The sequence below is a fragment of the Scyliorhinus canicula genome, chromosome 20 (genome assembly GCF_902713615.1).
Source record: "Scyliorhinus canicula chromosome 20, sScyCan1.1, whole genome shotgun sequence".
NCBI classification, from domain to species: Eukaryota; Metazoa; Chordata; class Chondrichthyes; order Carcharhiniformes; family Scyliorhinidae; genus Scyliorhinus; species Scyliorhinus canicula.
Genome location: NC_052165.1, coordinates 75,156,312 through 75,172,427, shown reverse-complemented (window position 1 = coordinate 75,172,427; position 16,116 = coordinate 75,156,312). Strand labels below are relative to the sequence as shown.

Genomic DNA, 16,116 nt, shown 5'->3' with positions numbered 1-16,116 from the left:
TACTCCAATTTACGCCGACGGGACTGGCATAAAATGGGCGGGACTTTGGCCCATCGTGGGCCGGAGAATTCGGCCAGCCCCGGGGCCCATTGAGTCACGCTGGAACCCGCCATTCGCTGGACCCCGGCGCGGGGTCAGAGAATCCCGACCCAATTTAGTGTGGCCAATCCACCTGCCCTCCAGGTCTTTGGGTTGTGGGGCTGAGACCCACACAGACACGGGGAGAATATGTAAACTCCACACGGACAGCGACCCTGGGCACGGATCGAACTCGGAGCCATGAGGCAGCAGTGCTAACCACTGCGCCGCCGTCCCGCCCTGGGTTTAAATATTGTACGGGTGATGGCCTTTGGTTACTCTTCCGCAGCTGGGGGTGGGGTGTCATTTTTCATTGTTCTCTGAGCATACACCCTGGGTTACCTTTGCAAGCTGTAAACTTTCAGCTAGTGAACTGGAGTGTGGTAGGGGCAGGGCTGCAGCTTGATGGACCCGCTTGAGCTAGGTTCAGTGAGACAATCCTCTTTGTTTGGTGAAGAGAGGAGGGTCGTTTTTCTGGAAAGCTTTTTTCAGGGTTGTGGGGGGAAGAGGGGGTGGGGATCTGGCTGGGACTGAGAGCTTTTATGTGTCTTGTCCTAAGGGCAGGGTTAGTCGCTGTCATAGACATAGAACATTACAGCACAGAACAGGCCCTTCGGCCCTCAATGTTGTGCCGAGCAATGATCACCCTACTCAAACCCACGTATCCACCCTATACCCGTAACCCAACAACCCCCCTCCCCCCTTAACCTTACTTTTTATTAGGACACTACGGGCAATTTAGCATGGCCAATCCACCTAACCCGCACATCTTTGGACTGTGGGAGGAAACAGGAGCACCCGGAGGAAACCCATGCACACACGGGGAGGACGTGCAGACTCCGCACAGACAGTGACCCAGCCGGGAATCGAACCTGGGACCCTAGAGCTGTGAAGCATTTATGCTAACCACCATGTCGTGGATGGTCATGGGTTTGGCCCTGCCCTGGCAGACGTGCCCCCCCCCCCCCCCCCCCCCCCCGGCAGCGCGTTCCAGGCACTCGCCACCCTCTGTGTAAAAATACCTGCGTCGCACATCTCCTCTAAACTTTGCCCCACGGACCTTAAGCCTATGCCCCCTCGTGACTGACCCCTCTCCCCTGGGAAAGAGTCCTGCCCATCCACTCTAGCCATGCCTCTCATAATCGTGTAGACCTCTATCAGATTGCCTCTCAACCACCATCGTTCTAATGAAAACAGTCCAAGTCTATTCAGCCTCTCTGCATAGCTAACACTCTCCAGACTAGGCAACATCCTGGTAAACCTCCACCCTCTCCAAAGCCTCCACATCCTTCTGGTAGTGTGGCGACCAGAATTGTGCGCAATATTTCAAGAGCGGCCTTACCAAGGTTCTATACAACTGTAGCATCGCCCATTGGATGTGTGACACCATTTTAGAATTGAATATTGGGGTTTTGTTTGTAAGCTAGTGTTTAGTTTAGTGTGTTTGATATTTTTTGTCCACAATAAGGGTTATGAAACATCGGTGATTGCGTGACGATGTATATATGATTCTGGGGCAATTCTCAAAGAGACAATGGTACCCCGCCCGCCCTGTTACCAGATAGCAACCCAATTGCCATCTCCAGTAGAGACAAAGGGAAGTAAAGAGGTTTCCTGTACAGAACCCAGACAGATTTTTGTGGATTTGCCTTCCCATTTGGAATACACAAAGAATGGGTTAAAAGAACAATACAGCACAGGAACAGGCCCTTCGGCCCTCCAAGTCTGTACCGGCCATGATACCAACCCTGGCCAAAGCTCACAGCACTTCCTTCTGCGTATCCTTCTATATCCATCCTATCCATGTATATGTCAACATACCTTTTGAACGGCATTAATGTATGCCTCCACAACGCCCCCCCCCCCCCCCCAACGGTAGCGCGTTCCAGGCACTCATCACCCTCGGTGTAAAAAACATGTCTCTCAGCAGCCAGAGCAATGGCACCACAGCTGGCTCTGATGTTCAGCACGGAGGGTCAAAGCGCAGAAGAGCAATAGTCGTAGACGACTCTATTGTCAGGGGCACAGATAGGCGCTTCTGTGGACGTGAAAGAGACTCCCGGATGATATGTTGCCTCCCTGGTGCCACGGTCCAGGATGTCTCCGAACGGGTAGCGTGCATCCTGAAGAGGGAGGGCAAACAGGCAGAGGTCATTGTACATATTGGTACTAACGACATAGGCAGGAAGAGGCATGAGGTCCTGCAGCAGGAGTTCAGGGAGCGAGCAGAAAGTTAAAAGACAGGACCTCTAGGGTTGTAATCTCGGGATTATTCCCTGTGCCACGTGCCAGAGGCTAGAAATAGGAAGATAGAGCAGCTAAACACGTGGCTAAACAGCTGGTGCAGGAGGGAGGGTTTCCGTCATCTGGACCACTGGGAGTTCTTCCAGGGCAGGTGTATAAGAAGGACGGGTTGCATCTAAACTGGAGAGGCATAAATAGTGAGCTAAACCAGCCCCTAAAATGAAATGAAGTGAAAATCGCTTATTGTCACGAGTAGGCTTCAATGAAGTTACTGTGAAAAGCCTCTAGTCGCCACATTCCGGCGCCTGTCCGGGGAGGCTGATATGGGAATCGAACCGTGCTGCTGGCCTGCTTGGTCTGCTTTAAAAGTCAGCGATTTAGCTCAGTGAGCTCAGCTTCACTTTCTGGCCTGAACACCATAACCCTTAATCCCTTTATTCTTCAAAAAAGTATCTATCTTTATCTCAAAAACATTTAATGAAGGAGCCTCTACTGCTTCACTGGGCAAGGAATTCCATAGATTCACAACCCTTTGGGTGAAGAAGTTTCTCCTTAACTCAATCCTAAATCTACTTCCCCTTATTTTGAGGCTATGCCCCCTAGTTCTGCTTTCACCTGCCAGTGGAAACAACCTGCCCGCATCTATCCTATCTATTCCCTTCATAATTTTATATGTTTCTATAAGATTCCCCCCTCATCCTTCTAAATTCCAAAGAGTACAGTCCCAGTCTACTCAACCTCTCCACGTAATCCAACCCCTTCAACTTTGGGATTAACCTAGTGAATCTCCTCTGCACACCCTCCAGTGCCAGTTAGTCCTTTCTCAAGTAAGGAGACCAAAACTGAACACAATACTCCAGGTGTGGCCTCACTAACACCTTATACAATTGCAGCATAACCTCCCTAGTCTTAAACGCCATCCCTCGAGCAATGAAGGACAAAATTCCATTTGTCTTCTTAATCACCTGTTGCACTTGTAAACCAACTTTTTGCGACTCATGCACTAGCACACCCAGGTCTCTCTGCACAGCAGCATGCTTTAATATTTTATAATTTAAATAATAATCCTGTTTACTGTTATTCCTACCAAAATGGATAACCTCACATTTGTCAACATTGTATTCCATCTGCCAGTTCCCAGCCCATTCACTTAACCTATCCAAATCCCTCTACAGACTTCCAGTATCCTCTGCACTTTTTGCTTTACCACTCATCTTAGTGTCGTCTGCAAACTTGGACACATTGCCCTTGGTCCCCAACTCCAAATCATCGATGTAAATTGTGAACAATTGTGGGCCCAACACTGATCCCTGAGGGACACCACTAGTTACTGATTGCCAACCAGAGAAACACCCATTAATCCCCACTCTTTGCTTTCTATTAATTAACCTATCCTCTATCCATGCTACTACTTTACCCTTAATGCCATACATCTTTATCTTATGCAGCAACGTTTTGTGTGGCACCTTGTCAAAGGCTTAATGGAAATCCAGATATACCACATCCATTGGCTCCCTGTTATCTACCGCACTTGTAATGTCCTCAAAAAATTCCACTAAATTAGTTAGGCACGACCTGCCCTTTATGAACCAAAGCTGCATCTGCCCAATGGGACAATTTCTGTCCAGATGCCTCGCTATTTCTTCCTTGATGATAGATTCCAGCATCTTCCCTACTACCGAAGTTAAGCTCACTGGCCGATAATTACCCGCTCTCTGCCTACCTCCTTTTTTAAACAGAGGTGTCACGTTTGCTAATTTCTAATCCGCCGGGGCCACCCCAGAGTCGAGTGAATTTTGGTAAATTATCACTAGTGCATTTGCAATTTCCCTAGCCATCTCTTTTAGCACTCTGGGATGCATTCCATCAGGGCCAGGAGACTTGTCTACCTTTAGCCCCATTAGCTTGCCCATCACTACCTCCTTAGTGATAACAATCCACTCAAGGTCCTCACCTGTCATAGCCTAATTTCTATCAGTCGCTGGCATGTTATTTGTATCTTCCACTGTGAAGACCGACCCAAAAAACCTGTTCAGTTCCTCAATCATTTCCTCATCTCCCATTATTAAAACTCCCTTCTCATCCTCTAAATTACCAATATTTACCTTAGCCACTCTTTTTTTGTTTTATATATTTGTAGAAACTTTTACTATCTGTTATATTCTGAGCAAGTTTACTCTCATACTCTATCTTACTCTTCTTTATAGCTTTTTTAGTAGCTTTCTGTTGCCCCCTAAAGATTGCCCAGTCCTCTAGTCTCCCACTAATCTTTGCCATTTTGTATGCTTTTTCCTTCAATTTGATACTCCCCCTTATTTCCTTAGATATCCACGGTCGATTTTCCCTCTTTCTACCGTCCTTCCTTTTTGTTGGTATAAACCTTTGCTGAGCACTGTGAAAAATCGCTTGGAAGGTTCTCCACTGTTCCTCAACTGTTCCACCATAAAGTCTTTGCTCCCAGTCTACCTTAGCTAGTTCTTCTCTCATCCCATTGTAATCTCCTTTGTTCAAGCATTATTGGATTGCACTGAATATCTTTTTGAAACTGTTTCTACTTGTCAGACTTCCGTCTCAAAGACAATGGGCAGGATTTTCTATTCTACTGAACTGGAAGTTATCATTGAGTCAGGTGCGGGAATCTTCCATTGGAGCTTGTGCTCAGACTAGGTGAAAATAAATCACAAATAGCACAGAAAAAATTATTCCCCCACCCCCAGTGGGGTGGGCATGGGGGACAAAGGTATAGATTTTGGGGCCTTTTTCCACCCATGACACGTTCTTTTCATCTAATTTTCCCCCCTCCTACTGTGTCAATTATCCTGAAAGATTATGCCCAATCTGTTAGTCATTGTTCCATGTGCCTGCTACTCATAAATCATAGAATCCCTATAGCACAGAAGGAGGCCATTCGGCCCATCAATTTTCACTGGCCCTCCGAGAGAGCACTCCAGCTAAGCCACCCCCAACCAATCCCTGTGACGCCACCTAACCTACACATCTTTGGACTGTGGGAGGAAACTGGAGCCTCTGGAGGAAACCCACGCAGACATGGGGAGAACGTGCGAACTTCCACACAGATACCTAGGTTCATGGTGCTGTGAAGCAGCATTGCCGAACCACCATGTTGCCTGTGTGCTGGGCATGTGACAGATATATCTGGTTAAAACCAAGTAAACTTAGAGACAAGCAAGCCATGGACCAGGAAGAATTTTCTCCACATTGCCATCTTGTGACCCAATCTTGCAACTACAGTGTGACAATTTAGAGCCAAGATGTGCTGACATAGCAATTTACAATCGGCAAAGTTGACATAAAATTATGACCAAAAATTATGACAATAGTGAGTATTGTGGGCAGGATCGTATGTTTTATAGTATCTTTTTTTTTCACCGAATTGTTAACGTTCTCACTTCTTTTTTTTCTTAGGAATCATTAATAACCAAACAACAAGAGCAAAGCTGATCAGGTGAACCAAGTTAAAACAGCATAAGATGCAACACCATGTTCCAAATAATTCTGCTCACCATGTCTTTGACAATCAACATGGGCTGATGGCATCATACCCATTGCCCCAGCAGGCTCTTCGGAGATCCGAATATGCTTATGATGGGTCGCCTTCATCAAATTGCCAGTCTTGGAAGGTCAGTTGTGGATCTAACTATTTTGCGAATGGATCAGCACCAAGTTACTCATATGACGATGTCAATCAACTTGCCTACCCTTCAGATGAATTATCATCGTCTTGCTGCGGCGCCACTCCTTATAATTCCTATCTGTTGTCCTCACTAACTGGAGATTCCCAATCTAAAATTGGACCCCAGCCTGCCTATTCGAGGTCTCTACAAACGGAGAGCCAGCCTACTTGTTTTCAAAATAGATCGACATCGTTGGACTTATCGTCCATCAGAACTCCCTCTGAGTGTGCACCTTCTCAAAGCAGCTCGACATGGTGCAACCAAAAGGCCCACCCAACCGTTGGGAATTTTCCATCATATCAAAGCCCCTCCTCCGGTGGTGTGCCCCTTGGAGCTCGGAGCTCTCTCACGACTTGGGCGGGTTCATCCCTGCCGAACCGTAAGATGTGGCCCATTTCAGAGCAACGGCCGAGGTGGTCTGACCGTAAGACGGCCTTCGCTGCTGGACCCCCCGTACATTGTTGGAATGGCAACGCATGTTCCAATCATCAACAGGTTCACGGATCTTTTCACCACGAGGTTCGCCAGCAGCCTTCCAACGTAGGCTATCACGGTCTGGAGCCATTTCGAAACCTTAACCCTGGAGTTTGCAAAGACTACCACGTGTTTGAGGCTAGCCAGCTGGGAGAGGGAATGCGGGTGCTCCGATGGGACAACATCTCACCTCCACAGGCAGCAACTGGAAACCACTTTGTGAAGCTTTTTCAGGAAGGGACCCTCGACTACATGTGTGGAACAGGGGAAAATGGAGATGCTCTTTGTACTCGTGGGGGGTGCTCAACGTCTGCTTCTGCTCTGCCAACAGATGCTCAAATGTTTAGTAGCCCCACTTCTCAAAATCACCCAATAGACACAAAACAAAGCCTTTGCGGAATGTACTCTCAAAACAATTCTCAGTCTTCTCGCAAGCGAAAGAGCTCAGAAGTACTGAAGTTTCTCCCAGAGCTTACCATTGGAGAGTTAAATGCCTTGATTTTTGCGTTTGAGATTACCGAGAGAAGGAAACGAAAAGTGGCCTGGCTGGACTTGCTGTCCAGTAAAATGAGGGCACAGCAGCAGAACGCCGCAGCGGTGCATTCAAACCAGTTTACAACCCCAAACCCATCGTCTCCAGGCACCATTCTAATACCCGAAAGATCTGCTGATTTGGTGAACGGACATCATTTGGAAATCCTGGACTCCTGCCTTCCTCAAGCGCTCCAGGATCTACAGAAGGATAAAGGACACAATTGGCAGGCTTCTCGTGTCGACCATCTGTCTCTCGACGCAAACCCAACTCATTATTCAAACTTTAAGGATCCGAATAACACCACATCAATCAGCAATCACTGTGCCCAACATAGAAACTTGGACGCCTATCCTGCTTGTCCAAGACAAGGTACGCAGCGGGCTTTAGCCCCCCACATGGTGGACCAGCAACACTGTCAGTCACTGGCAGAACAAACCACTTTAGGCGCTGGGTGCAACATAGCAGACTGTTCATTTAGCTGCTTTGACTCCAGCTCAACGGGCCAGAAATCCTTTGCCTCTCTACCTGCGACCCTCAATTATCTGGGCTCAAGCCAACAAAATGGAGGATGTCATTTTCCCCCACAGTCACTGGATGTCATAAATACAGCAGACGCAAATCAAACCGATACTCCAGACCCAAAGGCAAGTGCTACTAAGCATGATGAGCAGGGTCTGAAGGAAATCAGAGCCTTATACGATATGTTGCGAACTTCGTACAAAAGGAAAATGAACAGTTATTCAAAACGTCCGAAGCTCGAAGGAGGACATTCCGCCAGCGTACAACCGATCTTGTCTGAATTGAGCCAAATGGCCATCACCTCATCGGCGCCTGGCAGCCATGCTTCCCAGGGGGTTGACTGCCAAGACGCTTCGTGTCCGAGCGCAGATTTCCAGTCAAGTTCACGGAACACTACGATAGCCCAGCAAGTGGCAGAGGTTTTGCACAGTGAATGTTCTCCAGTTGAACCGTGCGCGTCGAGCTCTTCCACTCCCCCTCACTCAACAGCTCAGGAGAACCGGAATGCAGAAACTTCCCCTTCTGTGTTTGAGGTTTTTAGCGGTGTGAAAGATGCGGCTCTTGTCACACCATCAGAAGACACGACGGAAAGGTCATTGGCGCATCCTCTCCCGTCTGGCTCAATGGATCATGCCAACTGTGCCGTTTGCCCAGGTGGCGCCAGACCTCTCACCCCAACATCAGCTGATGCACTGAGGCCATCGGGCTGCTCCAGCGAGGGGTTGGTCAACCTGCGACCCCCGGGTGAAATGGACTGTGCGCGCCCTCCTCAGAGTGTATCGGCGGGCCACATCACAGGGGGCTACCTTGTCAGTAAGCGCTCTGCAACTTCAGGGGGCTTCCAGGAGACCTTGACTCAACCGGTGAGGTCTGAAGAATTGACTGCTGACGCAGGTGTTCCCTTGTCAAATGCAGAAGCGAGTGGTCCAGAGCATGTTGCTTCAGATCCACTTTCAGAGCGATTTCCCGAACAACACATTGCCTTACCCGCTGCATCTTTCAAACCGCTTGGTGCTCCATCAAACCGAGTGAACCCTTTGGTTCACAGCCGAGAGCCAGCGGGGCTGCGCTGTGAATCCAGCAGCGGGGTTTCTGCAGGAATCCATACCGAACATCAGCCTGAGCCCTCTGACCTTTCCACCACAAACGATAGCAAAATAAAGAATGTATCCACAGAAAAGGAGTTATACCCAGTAGCAAACTCTGAGGTCCTTTCAGCAAAGCAATCGGATACTTTGGAATTCATTTTACGCTCTTTAGGTATCATCCCGGAGGACAACGATGGAGTCGGTGCTGTAATTCTGACTTCATTGCCTTCCGGGGTGACCAGTCCCAATCGGAGCACAGCTGCCTCCTTGCCAGCACATCCACCTTGTACAGACGCGAAGCAGAAGCAGGCCTTAACTCAACCGTCATTTAATACAGCAATATCAAGTGAAAAGCAGCAAGTGATTGCCTCACCAGATCCTCATTCGATAGGGTCCAAGGTAACCAGAGATTGGTCAGATGTCGCTTCTTTCTGCCCTGGAGAGGGCCAACAGGCTGGGATGGTCAGAACAGCAGTTATCCCTTTACAGGATGACAGGACAACCTCTGCTGTCGGCAAACTGAAACCTGATGGAGCAGGCCGCTCGATCTCCGTTCATCCACCCAACGGCCAGGCGGAAAGTGGTGAGAATCCAGTGGTCGCCACAGGATGGAATGGTGCAGAGGACAAGCCTCCCTCGCAGGAAGCTGAACTGCAAAGTGCGATAGCCTCCTTGGCTTCAGTGAGCGTAGGAGGCGGTCAGAATGTCGAAGAAACACTAGCCGATAATCTAGCTTGTGCCCAAACAGTAGGACAATACATTGTCGCAACCAGCACTGTTCAAATGGAAGGTGGCACGTTGAACGGGGTCGCAAGTTGCATAGAGAACGATGATTCGATTGGTCTTGTCAGCTCTTCCGTTTCGCACATGGTTTCAGCTCACTTTGTTGGACCGCCATTGACTGAACGGGTTGAAGAAGTGCGGGAAGCTCTGCCTCCGTCTTCTGCAGGCGGTGGTAATTTACTGAAAAGTCTGCTTTCTCCAGCCAGTGCCCCATCCTGTGTGCAGTGGGCACAACTGACACGGTTAAAAAATCCATGTTCTGTGGGAATGAATGGAAGCGACAATGGATACCCGTTGAGGAATTCTTCAGGCTCTTTCTCTCCTACCGAAGAGCCAGATCTAACTGACTGCTCGGGTACCAGCACCACCGATGTAAGTTTATTTAGGCATGAGCAGCGTGTAGCTGATAGGCTTCATGATTCACGGAGAACATTATGGCAGCGGCTGGATGCAGTTCCCGACGAAAGCACTCCAAACTGGACTTTTGAGATGTTAGAAGCTCCTCTTTCAATGACCCACGGCAGCCGAGAGGGCCTGAGGCCGAATAGTAGTGAAAGCCTTGAAAAGCCAATGGACTGTACCCCGGCGGCTACTGCCGGCAGCTTGGCAGGGACGGGAGATTCGTCGAGCAGGGGTAAAGCCAGCGACTGTCTGCACGTGATGCAAGCAGTCCTGTTCTCCAGAGTTAGAGGGCTGAAACGTGCGAGAGCAGCTTCGGGATTTCGTTCCTCCCCTGACTATGGCAAACCAAACGCTGGTCGTCTGGCTGTTGGGCAGGCGTCGCTGGTACAAAAGGGAACACTTGATGGCCGCCCAGGGGCCTCGGAACATGCGGCCAAGGGTTTGCTGTCGGGAATCAGGATCACCTTTGTGCTCTCACTTTCAGAATATTGGGAACACTGGAAAGTCAGAAACAGCACCAAACTCATTTCAAACCTGTTGCTCACCACCCGCCGGGAGTTGCTGCGATCCTCGGAGAAAGGGAGGGATTTTCCCACAAAGCCGACGGAAAGGCACCCAGACGACGTAAAGGGGCTGTCGTGTGGTGTAGCGGGAGCTGGTTCGGCTTCGGAAGAGAGTGCGCAGAGGGAGCTCATTGCGGACTTAGCTCACACACAGGTGATTGTGCCCTTCACAAGTGATTCCTCCGCACAGCTGGCCGACACCAATATTTTCAGCATTGTGGCTGATTGTTGTGAGAGTGCTTCCCGCCCAGCGGAGGATGTGACCAGAAACCCCGCCAGCGCTACTCCGGCCAGTGACATTAATACGCTCGATCCCACGAGCGTTTCTTCCACGTTACCGCCGGGAAACGGATGTTGTAATGAAAGCCCAGCTGAGGCCGAAGAGGCGAGTGTGCAAAGTGGAGCATTAGAGGTGACGACTCTGAACTTTTTCAGCAAAAACCACTTACGCAGCGCGGATGAGCTGGAAATGACGACAGAGTCCATTTTGCGTTTCTGGTCTCCTTGCGAAGAGGTTTCAGGACCGCGTCCTCCCCACCAGGAGAAGGAGAACGGATTCACTTTTGACCCCGGCATGGAGAGGCTGCACAGTGGACTCGAACTGAATAATAGCCCGCACAAGCTGAATGCAATGCATTGTCTCCATTTTGGGATCACTGCGACTGTCGACAGGAGACAGCTTCGTGGGGAGAAATCACACCCAAACGAATTGTGCAGCGCAGCAGAGGTCGTTGTATTTGAGGAATATCCACCTGAGCCGCGGGAGAGCACCTCCAGGTCCAGTCTGCTGATCAATGAAGGCAGAATGGGTCATTGGGCTGATACCGCTTCAAGTAATGCGACGCTGGACACTGACAAGCCTAACGCTTGCCTGCAAAAGAGCAGTAGCCGAATAACCCAAGCTTATGGGGGCAAAGCTGAGATAACTGTACCGGTTTTGGGAGCGAATAGCGGGGGGACCAACCACAACGATGAGTGCAAACCCCTAAATCGAGGCCAACAGAATCCCGAAACTTCAGCACAACCTTTTGGTGATCAAGAAGGTTGGAACGAACGCGAGCCTGACATGGACGGCTTGAGCGAAATAAAGATTAAGGTGCTGAAGCACCAAGAGCTCAAGAACGTTCTTTTTGAGTTGTCTAATATAATACCGAAGGCTTTAATTCCCAGTCCGGAATCTAAAGTGGCTGCTGAAACTACTGAAATGGACAGCACTGGAGGAGGCCCTTGGAAAACCTCGGGAAACTGCGACTGGATGGATGCGGCCCGTCTGGATGCTGCACATGGACAGGCGGGAACCTCAGCAACGGAATGTTGGTCCGACCCAGCAATCTTTGCACCGACGTCTCTGGGCACATGTGACAACAGCCTCCAACACTGATGAGGACCACTGTCATTGTACCGGCTATGCAAAAAAGGTAAAGTGAAAATCCAAACCATGTGGGCGGCATGGTAGCGTTGTGGGTGGGCAGCACAGTAGCATTGTGGTTAGCACAATTGCTTCATAGCTCCAGGGTCCCAGGTTCGATTCCGGCTTGGGTCACTGTCTGTGCGGAGTCTGCACATCCTCCCCGTGTGTGCGTGGGTTTCCTCCGGGTGCTCCGGTTTCCTCCCACAGTCCAAAGATGTGCAGGTTAGGTGGATTGGCCATGATAAATTGCCCTTAGTGTCCAAAATTGCCCTTAGTGTTGGATGGGGTTACTAGGTTATGGGGATAGGGTGGAGGTGTTGACCTTGGGTAGGGTGCTCTTTCCAGGAGCCGGTGCAGACTTGATGGGCCGAATGGCGTCCTTCTGCACTGTAAATTCTATGTAAAATAAACGTCTCTTAGAGAATTCTTGTCTGTCCACCATTTCCACGTTGTTAAGCTTGCGGATGGTGCTTTTGCAGATTTGTAGTTTGGGGGTGTGATCTTCAGCACTTTGATCAAGGACACCTTGCACAGTAGAGAGTGTGTCATAAGAAATGAATGTTGAGACTCTTGATGCAGACCTTCAAAAAATTTTAATTTACCAATTAAGGAGCAATTTAGTGTGGCCATCAACCTACCCTGCACATCTTTTTCGGGGGGGAAGGGGGGAGACCCACGCAGACACGGGGGAAATGTGCAAACTCCACACAGACTGTAACCCGAGGCCGGGATCAAACCCGGGTCCTCGGAGCCGTGAGGCAGCAGTGAGCAGGCCTTCAAATTGTGAAAAACGTCAAGCATCAACAAGTAGAAAGGGAAGAGAATCACACAACCTTATTCTTTCATTGATTTTAATAAACGTGGTTTAAAATTGCCTCAGGCCTCATCAAACAGAGATCCGTGTGAATATACAAGCCAGCCTGCATTTCTTAACACAAAAGCGGATTCTGGTATCTGAAATAAAAATAGAACACGCTGGACAATCTCAGCAGGTCTGGCAGCATCTGTGGAGAGGGAAGGGAGCTGGTGTTTCAAGTCTGGATGACCTTCCGTCAAAGCTTTCAGGGTATTGGACTTGCCGGTGCTGCAGGTGGGGGATGAAGGTGGATGGTCTTGCCTTTGCCTCGCTAATAACCCAGAGGCGAGTTCTGCTTGAGTGGAAATCTCTGATTCCACCCAGTGCCTCGGCCTGGTTGGGTGACCCCATGGAATGTTTGGATTTGGAAATGGTCAAGTGCACCATCAAGGGGTCGGTTCAGGAGTCCTACCTGAGATGGCAGTCATTCATTTCCTTCTTTAAAGAGTTAGTCACCGTCAGTGGTTGGGGGAGGGGGTGGGGAGAGAGGTTTATTTTTCGTTTGGGAGGGCAGGCGTTTTTGGGTGTGATTTATATTGTTGGTTGTTTTTCTCTTATACTGTAAATTGTAACTTTCGTTTTTAATGATTATATTGTTAAAATTAAAAAATCTTCAATAAAAAGCACCAATGAAAATGAGTAGACAAAAATTTGGCAGCTAGAGTAGAGGTTGTCCACTTTGGCAGGAAGAAAGGGCAGCACGGTAGCATTGTGGATAGCACAATTGCTTCACAGCTCCAGGGTCCCAGGTTCGATTCCGGCTTGGGTCACTGTCTGTGCGGAGTCTGCACATCCTCCCCGTGTGTGCGTGGGTTTCCTCCGGGTGCTCCGGTTTCCTCCCACAGTCCAAAGATGTGCAGGTTAGGTGGATTGGCCATGATAAATTGCCCTTAGTGTCCAAAATTGCCCTTAGTGTTGGGTGGGGTTACTGGGTTATGGGGATAGGGTGGAGGTGTTGACCTCGGGTTGGGTGCTCTTTCCAAGAGCTGGTGCAGACTCGATGGGCCGAATGGCCTCCTTCTGCACTGTAAATTCTATGATAATACAGATGCAGAATATCCTCAAACATAAAACACAAAAGGTTAGCTTGCATGAACTGATGCACTAGGAAGGCAAATGGAATATTAACCTTTATTGCAATGGGGTGGAGTGTTGGAATGAGAGAGTCTTGCTACAATCCTGCAGGGCATTGGTGAGACTGCACCAAGAGAACTGTGTACCTTGGGCCTCCATATTTAAGGAGGGATACACTTGCATTGATTCAGAGGAGGTTCACTAGGCTGATTCTTCAGAGGACGATTTGGCCTGACGCGATTTAGCAGGTTGGGCCAAAACATCATGGGAGTTTAGAAGAATGGGAGGTGATCGTATTGAAAAAGATAAGTTTCTGAGCAGATAGGGTGGGTGCTGAGAGGCTGTTTCCCTTCACCGGGTTGGGGGGGGGGGGGATTTAGAAATAGGAACACAGTTTAAGAATAAGGCGGTCTCCCGTTTAAGACAAAGATGAGGAGGAACCTCTTCTCTCAGCGTCACTCATCTTTGGAATTCTCTGCTCCAAAGAGGATTGGGTCATTGAAGATATTTATTTGCTCTACGAGGACGTCAAGGTTTTTAGGGTCAGACGGGAGAATTTGAGTTGATGCCACAATCAGATCAGCCATGGTCATATTAAATGGCGGAGTCGGGGTGAGGGGCCTACTCCTGCGCACGCTCCTTTAATTACATTCTTTTGCTCTGTTCTCATCCTCGTTTCCCCCTATCCCTGCCAATTTTCCCTTAAGGTTGCTTGTCTGATTGCCTTTTGAAATCCATCACTCAGTCTGCCTCTGCCACCCCGCAGTCATTGCAATCCTCATCTCGCTGCGTTTTTTTGAAAAAAAGCTTTTCCTCACATCTCCTTTGATTCTTTCTCCAATCACTTCAAGTCTGTGTCCTTTAGTTGTTGCCACTTCCATCCGTGGGAGCCGTTTCTGCCTCTCTATTCTGTCCAGGCCCCTTCGTGACATTTGAGACCTCGACCAAATCTCCTCTCGACAGTCTCTGCTCAAAAGGAAAAACAAGGTCAAGTTATCCAAATCTATCCACATGACTGAAGACTCTAAACGCTGGAAACATCCTTGCAAATCTTTTCTTCGTGCTCTTGTACGGACGTCACATCCGTTCTGAAGTGCAGGGCCCACAATTGGACACAGCATCCCAGTCAAACCCTTCGGCCCAACTTCTTTAAAAAAAAAATAATTTTCACATTTTCTCTCGCATTTAGACCCACCAACAATAACCAATAATCAGCAACAAATATGTCAATCCCCATAATAACAACGATCCCATCCTCCCACCAACCCCCAAACATCAGCGGGCTGATGACAAATGACAAAAAGGAATCAGGGATTACCCATAGTCACCCTTAATACACACAGGCCCCCTCCCCCCCAACCCTCCCACCCATCCCCCCCCCAACTAATGTTCAATGTTATCCAGTTCTTGAAAGTGCATAATGAATAATGCCCATGACTGGTAGAACCCCTCCGTCCTTCCCCTCAGTTCAAACTTAACCTTCTCATGGGTCAAGTATTCCAACAGGTCCCCCCGACACGCCAGGGCACAGGGTGGAGAGGCTGCTCTCCATCCCAGCAGGATCTGCCTTCGGGCGATTAACTAGGCGAAGGCTACGATATCTGCCTCCGCACTCGTTTCCAACCCTGGCTGGTCCGTCACCCCGAATATGGCCTCCCGGGGGCCCGGGTCCAGTTTCACGTGCACCACCTTGGAAATTACCCTAAAAACCTCCTTCCTGTAATCCTCTAGCTTTGGACAGGACCAAAACATATGAACGTGGTAAGTGGGGCCCCCTCCCGCAACGCTCACACACATCTTCTACTCCTTCAAGGAATCAGCTCATCCTTGCCCTCGTGAGGTTTTCTCTGTATACCACCTTCAGCTGTATCAGCCCCAACCTCGCGGACGAGGTGGAGGCATTCACTCTCCGGAGCACCTCACACCAGAACCACTCCGCCATATCCTCTCCCAACTCTTCCTCCCACTTTGCTTTGATCCCTTCCAGTGGTGCCTTATCCTCTTCCAAAATAGCTCCATATACCGCTGACACTACCCCCTTCTCCAGACCCCTTGTCGTCAGCACCTCCTCCAGCAATGTGGAGGCCGGTTCCTCCGGGAAGCTCTATATCTCCTTCCTGGCAAAATCCCGAACCTGCATGTATCTGAACATTTCCCCCTGCTCCAGCCCATACTTCGCTTCCAGCTCCTTCAATCCTGCAAACCGACCCCTAAGAAACAAATCGTTTGGCGTCTTAATCCCCTTCTCTTCCCATTTCCGAAAACTTCCATCCCACCTCCCTGGCTCAAATCTGTGGTTCCCCCGATTCGGCATTTCCCTTGACTCTGCCCCCAACCCGAAGTGTTGGCGAAACTGCCTCCAGATTTTCAATGAAGCTATCATTACCGAACTCC

General features: G+C 49.3%; 1 protein-coding gene across 1 annotated transcript in view; it reads left to right on the top strand.

The window, feature by feature from the left end:
- The window catches only part of LOC119954765, a 108,757-nt gene that overhangs the window by 81,260 nt on the left and 11,381 nt on the right, over nucleotides 1–16,116 (top strand). The window contains exon 3 of the mRNA XM_038780305.1: nucleotides 5,749–11,799. Within this exon, the coding sequence (XP_038636233.1) occupies nucleotides 5,814–11,762 (5,949 nt within the window). The 5' untranslated portion in view covers nucleotides 5,749–5,813 and the 3' untranslated portion in view covers nucleotides 11,763–11,799. The remainder of the gene's footprint in view (nucleotides 1–5,748; nucleotides 11,800–16,116) is intronic.